At 42.2% G+C, this 10,280-nt stretch overlaps 1 protein-coding gene across 3 annotated transcripts in view; it reads right to left on the bottom strand.

The window, feature by feature from the left end:
• Positions 1 to 8,243: 8,243 nt before the first annotated feature.
• Positions 8,244 to 10,280, bottom strand: part of LOC134360254 (matrix-remodeling-associated protein 7-like) — a 114,021-nt gene continuing 111,984 nt past the window's right edge. For all 3 annotated transcript variants that reach the window (XR_010021295.1, XM_063074385.1, XM_063074386.1), the window contains one exon: positions 8,244 to 8,736. Coding sequence is in view for 1 of the 3 variants with exons in the window: in XM_063074386.1 (XP_062930456.1) it covers positions 8,724 to 8,736 (13 nt within the window). In the remaining 2 variants the exon portion in view is untranslated. The remainder of the gene's footprint in view (positions 8,737 to 10,280) is intronic.

The raw sequence follows: 10,280 nt of genomic DNA, 5'->3' as shown, positions 1-10,280 counted from the left end.
TAGTGTATGAAAGTGGGCACTGCCTGGCATTTTCATGGTAAGAATGTTACTTTATAGTTCTCAGCCGAACCTAAACATTGTTCAGCACCAATTGGCCCAATGGTCCTATTACTGGAGTAGCAGCAATGGGCATGACATCACATCCTCACTCCCAACTTAACGCTCATTCAAAACAATTTTATAGGCATCCATTAGTCTCATGAGACTATGGATTTGTGCCTTGGAAGGTTTCCAAGGCGCAGGCCTGGGCAAGGTTGTATGGAAGACCAGCAGTTGCCCATGCTGCAAGTCTCCCTTCTCCACGACACCAATGTTGTCCAAGGGAAAGGTATTAGGACCCATACAGTTTTGCACCGGTGTCGTCGCAGAGCAATGTGTGGTTAAGTGCCTTGCTCGAACTAGCAAATCTAGTGATTCAAAACAATTAGAAGCAGGATATTACCCAGATGGCCTTGTACATCTCAGCTGACCAAGTTCCAGCTTTTTTTGCAAATTTCTTTTATGAGGGATTACTACAGCTAGTGGAAGAGCCCTCCTACAACAGCCACATCAATTTCTGAATGGGTTGATAACAAACATCCTAGCAGTGTCACCATCAAACACCCTCCTTAATAGAATTCAGCTGTTCTTCATGCTTCCACCCAGGTTACTGTATGCCAACATCAGTGAACTTGAGACCAGGTATCCGGGGGCTTTGCTCATTACAGCCGGGGACTTTAACCAGGCCAACCTCAGAAAGGCAAAGGTGCTGCCAAAGTTATACCAACATGTCTCCTGCCCCACTAGAGGCCCGAATATACTTGACCACTGCTACACAGCAGTCAAGGATGCCTACCGTTCCGTCCCACGACCTCCCTTCAGAAAATCGGACTATCAGGCCGTACTTCTCCTCCCGGCTTACAAACAGAAACTGAAGTGGGAGGTCACAGTGTCAAAAGTGGTGTCGCATTGGACGGAGGAAACAGATGAGGTCCTCCATGACTGCTTTGAATCGGTGGACTGGTTAGTATTCAAGGACTCAGCAGCTAACCTCGATGAGTATGCCTCAGCTGTCACGGACTTTATCTGGAAATGCACAGAGGACTGTGCGTCTTGCAAGACGATCCAGGTATTCCCTAACCTGAAACCTTGGATGAATTATGAGGTCAAGTCCCTTTTGAAGGCTAGAGCTGCGGCTTTTAGGTCCAGGGATACCAGTCGCTACACGGAATCCAGGCATGAACTCCAGAAAGCCATTAAGGGCGCCAAGAGGCAATATCGAGCCAAGTTGGAAGCCCAGGCTAACCAGAGGGATGCCAGTAGACTATGGCAGGGTCTAAATGAGATCACTGGGCACAAAGAAAAGGCTGGGAATATCAATAACTGTGGTGCTTCTCTTCCTGACGAACTTAACGTATTCTACGCAAGATTCGAACAGAAGAAGAGCGTCCCGCTCCCTCCGGATGAACCTGACCTGGTGGCATCGAGATTCATCGTCACCGAGGAGGACGTTAGAAGGGTCTTCCTGAAGGTAAATCCAATGAAGGCGATGGGCCCAGAAGGTGTCCCGGGACGGGTTCTCCGGGCCTGTGCAAGCAAGCTAGCTGGAGTGTTTGCTGACATCTTCAACTGCTCCTTGCTTCAGTCTAAGATCCCCTCGTGTTTTAAGAAGGCAATGATATAATCCCAGTGCCGAAGAAGACTAAGGTGGCATGCCTGAATGACTATCGATCTGTGGCTCTGACATCAATTGCTATGAAGTGCTTTGAGCGATTGGTTATGACACACGTCAACCACAGCCTACGGCTCAACCTCGACACTTTGCAATTCGACTACCGGAGCAACAGGTCAACGGCAGATGCCATCTCTCTGGCCCTACATTCCTCCTTAGGACACCTGGAGAATAAAGATGCATACGAAAGGCTCCTTTTCATTGACTACGGCTCTGCCTTTAATACCATCATTCCAAATAATCTGATTCCTAAGCTCCGGAACCTGGGCTTAGCACCCAGATCTGCAGCTGGATCTTCAACTTCCTCACAGACAGGACCCAGGCTGTAAAAATAGGGGACAAGCTCTCCTCTACAATCACTCTCAGCACTGGTGCCCCACAAGGCTGTGTACTCAGCCCCCTGCTGTACTCACTGTACACCAATGATTGTGTAGCCAAGTTTCCATCGAACTCAATATATAAGTTTGCTGATGACACAACAATTGTAGGCCATATCTCGGGTAATAATGAGTTTGAGTACAGAGAGGAAATTAAGAACCTGGTGGCACGGTGCGAAGACAATAACCTATCCCTCAACATCAGCAAGACAAAGGAATTGGTTGTTGACTTCAGAAGAAGTAGCGGACCGCACGACCCAATTTACATTGGTGGTGCACAAGTGGAACAGGTCAAAAGCTTTAAGTTCCTCGGGGTCAATATCACAAATGACCTGACTTGGTCCAACCAAGCAGAGTCCACTGCCAAGAAGGCCCACCAGCGCCTTTACTTCCTGATGTGACGAGAATACACATAAATTAAGATGTTTGCTGGCCTGGGCTAGCATCAGTGGCATCAGCAGTGGTCTGCCACCTGTCCTCAGGGGAAGGAGAAATAAGGAACAATGAAGCAGCATCTGGAGATGTGTAATGAAGGGACGGGAGAGAGAGCTGTCTAGAGCGGCTCCCCCTTTGACCCCTGAACTGTTTGAAGTGATGGACAGGCGATCTGGAGATGTGTAATGAAGGGACGGGAGAGAGAGCTGTCTGGAGCGGCTCCCCCTTTGAACCCTGAACTGTTTGAAGTGATGGACAGGTGATACCCCAGCAGGGGGATAAAAAGGGACAGGTTCGCTAAGGCAAGACACACACGACACCCGAGGTAACGAGACCTTGGAAGCGGTGCGCCTCTCACGAGTCGGTGGTAAGTACCGGACCTTAGATGCACAGGGTGGAAAGGTAAGATCAGCGGGAACCCGTTGTGTGTCCACCCTCGCTTGGGTGCCGGGTTCACTGCAGAGGATCGACCGCATCTGGAGGAGGGGTCACAGTCGGTGACCTCAGGTGACATCACAAAGGACCTGCCCGAAAGCTGCTTGTGAGCAATATCACCGGTCTGTGAGTGGAAGCCGTTTCTGAATGATCAGTTGTTCTCGTTCTCTCTCTCTCTCCCCCCACGTTGTCCATCGCCATGGCAACGATTACTGCGAACTGAACTAAATTGGACTGAACTTTTGTGTCACTTTGAAATTTGGTCATTTACCCCTAGACAACGATAGAGCTTGATTGATGCTGTTATCTTAATTCTGTGCACATGTGTGTTTATCATTGCTGAACTGTTGCATTTATTATCCTTTCGATTACTGTGTTGCTTGTTTCTTTAATAAAACTTTCTTAGTTCTAGTAATCCAGAATCCAGCTGAGTGATCCATTTCTGCTGGTTTGGCAACCCAGTTACGGGGTACGTAACACTGAGAAAACTGAAGAAATTTGGCCTGTCCCCTAAAACCCTCACTAATTTTTATAGATGCACTGTAGAAAACATTCTTCTAGGGTGCATCACAACCTGGTATGGAAGTTGTCCTGTCCAAGACTGGAAGAAGCCGCAGAACAGATCCTGAACCGGATCTAGGCCGTACCCTCCAAATATCCGGACCGACCTCTCGGTTTTTTTGCACTACCTTATTTTCCATTTTTCTATTTTCTACTTATGATTTATAATTTAAATTTTTAATATTTACTATCAATTTGTAATCCAGGGAGCGGGAAGCGCAGAATCAAATATTGCTGTGATGATTGTATGTTCTAGTATCAATTGTTTGGCGACAATAAAGTATAAAGTATAAAAGTTATAATGGGATCCAGACTAGCCCCTAAGTGAGCACTGCTGAGCAGGAAGAGCTGCCTAATGGCACTAGCAAACTGCATTATGGAAGCTCCACCTCTGAATTAATTCTAATAGATGAGAACTGTTATAATTAAGAAATGCAGATTTAAGGATTAAATCTAAATTCAGTTCACATGCCTTTCATTACTGATACTTTATCAATACCTACAAATTGTGGATTGCAATAGAGTTAGATATCTACCAAAATTTTCTAAGTTATAATTTAGCATTGTAGAAATAAATTACTGCAAAGAAACAGCAAAATGGTCACACTTTATCTTGCATGAGCATCAGCACTTTGTTTAAACAACAAATGAATCAAAATTAGCCATGCATGTTTACGAAGTCTCCAGTTACATCACTGGAAAATAATCAAGAACAAACATTTACACACTAACTATAAAGTTGTAAAACTATTTACTAGTACTTAAATTTGAAGTTACTTTCAAGTAACATTGTTTTGCTTTGCCATTTGTAGCCCTACATGAAGAAATCTTCAAAGAGTTGCAGCCTAAAGAGAATAAAGTTTGAGTTGTTCCTCCATATCTGCTTCTGACATGTCACCAAAAACTTCTTTCCGTTCTTTCATTAAGTTGAAGATGGCAGCCAGTTGTTCTCGCTGAATCCTATAACAGAAAGTAGGGTGCATAAAATGAGCAGATTTGTTAAAAAAATGATATTAAATAAATCTACAGAACCCAACTTTATGAACTATTTGAAGAACTTGTAAAAAGTGGTGCAGTTCCTACTTCATGTAGTTAGATGACTGTAGTGGATATCCAGCACAAGAAACAAGTTTCTGGAATGCCCAAATCCAGTGTGATGTTTGTTAATGTTCGCATTTCACTAAAGACTTTTGACCACTATCTACATACAATAATCTTTACACAAAAGAAGAAGTCTGCTGACAGTTGTTAAGTGAACTGCATTGCAGCATCAGTAGCTAGAAAAAGATGGTACTTAGGTTAAACACTGGTTCATAACGTTTAACACCCCATGGCAAAGGTTTGACTTTTTTTTAAAAAACAATTCAAGTTCCACAGTGAATTCCTCTACTTTAGTTAAATCAGTTCTGTAGGTTTGTGTTGTCAATTTCTTTGGTTGAAATGGGACTTTGCAGTATGCCAAGGTTATGGTCAGAGAATAAATTCAAAATAACTGCATTTCTCTTTAAGACTCAGACCACATCCAAAAGCACTTCAGAAAAATACTTCTGCAAGCAGGGTAACATGGGAAAGGCAACAGCCAATTTGTACACTGCAAGGGATTCCACAACCTCACAGCTTGTAATTGTTATAAATCCCTGGACAACATTCTCACCCACAAGCTGGAGCTATAAGGAATTGATCCATTATTTGGTTTTGTAAGATCATACTATGCAAATCAGGTTTTAGTCATTCAAATCCAGTAATGAATCCAATCACTTAGCACTGATACCACTCCAAGGTTTCACATCAGGCACCATCTTAATTCTGCCTGATGCAGTGGCAGTGGGACAACTGGAGAAACCAGTCTAATAGATTGGTATTCATTAAACATTAAGATACGGAATTTGTCATTTACTCGGCTCAATTTGTGTATCCACGGTGGTGTCTGAAAAGAGGATGGTGTCTAAGTTGCATGCTATCTTGGTCAATGTCTCCCATCCACTACATAATGTACTGGGTGGGCACAGGAGTACATTTAGCCAGAGACTCATTGCTCCAAGATGCAGCACAGAGCGTCATAGGAAGTCATTCCTGCCTGTGGCCATCAAACTTTACAACTCCTCCCTTGGCGGGTCAGACACCCTGAGCCAATAGGCTGGTCCTGGACTTATTTCATAATTTACTGGCATAATTTACATATTACTATTTAACTATTTATGGTTCTATTACTATTTATTATTTATGGTGCAACTGTATAGAAAACCAATTTCCCCCGGGATCAATAAAGTGTGACTATGACTATGACAACAAGATGCTGCTTTCAAGTCAAGCATTTCCAAATGGCAGCTTTTAAGTACAATCTTAAGAGCTCAAGCCATAGTTTAGCAATATGAAAGATTCAATGGCTGTTGTGTCTCACCAAAGGGGGGGGGGGTGGGAATCACTCATGCAAAAATATTCAGCTTTTTTACTCATTTTTCCTGTAGGCTTATTGTAACCTAACATTAAAGCCCATATCAACCATCAAGGCATCGTGAATTTTGTCCAAATTCCAATTAGCTTCCTTTCCAAATGAAGACACAAATTTGTACATTTGTACAAATTTATGCATGTTACCCAATACTGGATTTAAAATTATTAGAAACAATTCTGGTTTGCCTCAGTAGAAGCAACTCACTGCTTAGATCCAATTTATCTTGGGGATTATGATTAAAGAGTTACGGTGGGGTGGAGCACAGCATGGTGAAAAGCGAACAAAGGATATGAAATGGAATCCCCAACATAAAATGGCCAAAACTTTGATTTAATGTTTTTTAATGACTGAATCCACAACGTGAATATCTTAATCCTTGCCAAATGACTGCTGTGAATGTTTTCCATAGAAAGGAAAAGAGCCTCAACCTGCCTTCACCAGGTATAATTTTAGATTTATAGTCCACAGGATGAGCTTCAATTTTGTCTTCTTCTGCAAGACAATTTTTATTTTTAAAATAGGGTGCTGTCTTCAAAAATTCAATGCAACCAATGCATTCATGAAAATGTACACTTCAGAATATTACAAGTGTAAGAACCCAGACATGTGCAGTACCTAGCCAAACAAGTTGAGAATGTTTCACTCAAATTGTGCCTGAGATTACTCTGACACGTGGCACTATGACACAGAATGTGTGTTGCAATGTTGCTATCACTATGTGATCTTGCCAGATACTAGCCCATTATATAACAAAGACCTGAAGCAACATCATGCAACACATACAAAATGCTGGAGAAACTCAGCAGGCCAGGCAGCATCTATGGAAAAGAGTAAACATTCAACATTTCAGGCCAAGACCTTTCATCAGGACTGGAGGAAAAAAAGATGAGACGTCAGAGTAAGAAGCAGGGTAGGGGGTGATAGGTGAAACCAGGAAGGAGGGAGGGGTAAAGAGCCGGGAAGTTGATTGGTGAAAGAGATAAAGGGCTGGAAAACAGGAAATCTGATAGAAGAGGACAGAAACCAAGGAAGAAATAAAAGTAGGTGGAGCACCAGAGGAAGGTGATGAGCAGGTTAAAGTGATACGGTGAGAGAAGGAAATGGGAACGGGGGAAGGGTGGGGGGGGCTGTCATTACTGGGAGTTCAAGAAATCAATATCCATGTTATGCTATCAGGTTGGAGGCTATCCAGTTGGATTATAAGGTGTCACCTCCTGCACCTGAGTGTGGCCTCATTGCGACAGTAGAGGAGGCCATCGACTGACATGTTGGAATGTGAATGGGAAGTAGAATTAAAATGGGTGGCCATTGGGAGATACTGCTTTCTCTGGCAGAGCATAGGTGCTTGGTGAAGCAGTCTCCCAATCTAAGTCGGGTCTCACCGACATACAGGAGGCCACACCGGGAGCAGTGGATACAGCAGATGACCCCAGAAGACTCACAGGTGAAGTGTCACCTCACCTGGAAGGACTGCTTGGGGCCCTGTATGTTAGTGAGGGAGGAGGTGTAGCACTTGTTCCGCTTGCAAAGATATTAGGAGACCACTTCGCCAAGCACCTATACTCCGTCGGCAGAGAAAGCGAAATCGCCCAGTGGCCACCCACTTTCGTTCCACTTTCCATTCCCATTCCAACATGTCCGTCCATGGCCTCCTCTACTGTCGTGATGAGGCCAGATTCCCGTTGGAGCAGCAACTCCTTATATTCTGTCTGGGTAGCTTCCAACCTGATGGTATGAATATTGATTTCTTAAACTTATGGTAATGCCCCCCCCCCACCCTTCCCCGTTCCCCTCTCTCACCTCATCTCCTTTCCCACCCATCACCTCCCTCTGGTGCTCCTGCCCCTTTCCCTTTCTTCCATGTCCTTCTATCCTCTCCCCTTCTCCAGAGATAAAGGTCTTTTTCACCAATCGACTTCCCAGCTCTTTACTTCACCCCTCCTTCCCTCCCGGTTTCTCCAATCACCCACTATCTTGTATTGATTCTTCCCCTCTCCCTACCTTCTTACTCCGACTTCTCATCATTTTTCTCCAGTCCTGATGAAGGGTCTCTGCCCAAAATGCCCACTGTTTACCCTTTTCCATTGATGCTGCCTGGCCTGCCGAGTTCCTGCAGCATTTTGTATGTGTTTGGATTTCCAAACATCTGCTGATCTTCTCTTGTTTGTGATTCAACAAACGCCACCTTCAGTTACTTGGTAGTGAAATGCATGTCATTATTAGCAAGGGGCATTATTCTACATTCTGAGAAAAAAATTAAACAAACACATTACAATGGTAACCTTTGGAGACTTTATTAAACATCAGAAGTACCGACATGTAATAAAATAAACAAATGTTGCTGTTTCAGAATTACAAATCCAAGTCTCTGAACTAGAACATTCAAACTAGTTATGTACTTCAACCCTGTAACAAATTTTCCTTTTAGAGGCTTAACCAAATTTTTGCATTGGTGAGCAAAATAAAATGGGTGTCTTGCATTAGTTACAAAGATACAAGGCTTACTGTGAATAAACTTAACATTGTTTGATAATCTGCATTAGTTCGTAACACAAAGCTGTGATTTATAAATGACAATAATGTAAATGCTTTCTATTATATTAGATTCTATTGCAACATCTATTACAGAATCTTTAACAGCATCTCCCTACTGAAGATAAGCTTCATGTTTTTTTTTTGGCTTGACGTCTCGTAAAATTCAAGCCCCCAACCACTCAGATAATTCACGTTTAAGACTCCCAAATCGGTTCTACTCTTCTGCTCTGTAAAAGAAAAAGAAATTCATTTGTGGACAAGTCAAATATATTTTAATATAATAAAATGCTCCAACAGGAAGGCTTACAGCAAAGAGTTAATTTTTCACTAAGCAGGTGAAACCCAAGTTTCTCCCTATACCGAAAGTCCATTGTGCAAAAACAGGTCTATTTCATCCACTTTCTGTTCTACATCATAAATCTTTTTAAAAAAAAAAACAGCATTTCTTTAAGCACCCGGTTCCAGAAACATCAGCCACTTCCTGGTGCCCAATGCAGTGTTCAAGGGTTTTGTGCATGTTTGGACAGCAAATCTTGCCATTGTCAATTCAAAACTTTCATTTCCCTCCCAAGACAGTTCATGTTTTAGGTTTTAGTTCTTGGACTCAAACTATATTTAAATGTGGTCCTGACCACGATGCAGAGAGCAGACAATTTAGCTTATCAAGAGTAAAGTCAACTAATGCTCTACAATTTCATAACAAAGAACAGAACTTGCCAGATTGAATGCTGCACTACAAACAGATTGGCTGAAATTTTACACAAATGCACAGAACAGTTGTACAGAGACATCAAACATTCTGAAGTAACTTTGGGCCCAGTTTATCAAAACAAACAGGACATTGAAAAGCAAGACTGAAAATCTGAATTTAAAACAATGCAGTAAGTACCCAGGTAAGGTAGTAGGTGGAGAAAAGAAACTTGTTTCAGGTCAATTTCGTTTCAGAACAGATCTAAGATTATCTTCCTCAAAACTTAACTGTTCTTCACAGATGCTCCCCATCAAGGATGCCAAGCATTCATTTGTATTGCAATTCAGATACTTCCCAGTTTATAAAATGCAATAACTACATATGTGTGAACACAAATTGCATAAAATATTCAGGTATGAATATCCCTGTATGCGCTTTACTAAGCAGTAATTCTTGTATTTTCTTATTCAACTTCAAAATAAAAAGGCAATGGACTTTACACAAGATTTCATTATTTTAAAAGGGTTTTGAACAATGTAATACTTGCTTTATATAATGTGGAACCTGGAATTTTAGGTTAGGCTGGTTTTTCACTCTAACTAGGTGAACTGTGCATCCAAGCCTAGATCAAAGACTGGGTACTATAGCAACCATGCAAGAAAACAATAGAACCTGTGAGTTTTCCCCAAACTCCTGTATCAAGAGCAGTTCTGTTTGGAAGTTCCTCAGTAGTTTAATACTCCGACTGAAATAACTGTACTTTGGGTTTGAAACTTCATTCATCATATGCAGGGAAAAGAACATTGTTCCTGGAATACAGGCTGCAATTCAATTCATAAAACATGTGCTTTACAAAATGTTCAGGCAGACATTTTACTAACTTGTCCCAAAACAATGCATGATGCAAACTCAACTATAGTATCTTCACAATAGAAAGCTGATTGACAAAAGTTCATGTACGCAATGCTTGCACCAATGTTTGCTAGATAGCGATTTTTGGAAATACTGCCCTGGCTTTTGAGAGTCCAATGCTGAAAGCTACTGGATCTGCTTCTTGACAGGAAGATTTAAGAGTAAATT

The sequence above is a fragment of the Mobula hypostoma genome, chromosome 22, assembly GCF_963921235.1.
Source record: "Mobula hypostoma chromosome 22, sMobHyp1.1, whole genome shotgun sequence".
Taxonomy (NCBI): domain Eukaryota; kingdom Metazoa; phylum Chordata; class Chondrichthyes; order Myliobatiformes; family Myliobatidae; genus Mobula; species Mobula hypostoma.
This window is presented reverse-complemented; position numbering and strand designations above follow the sequence as displayed.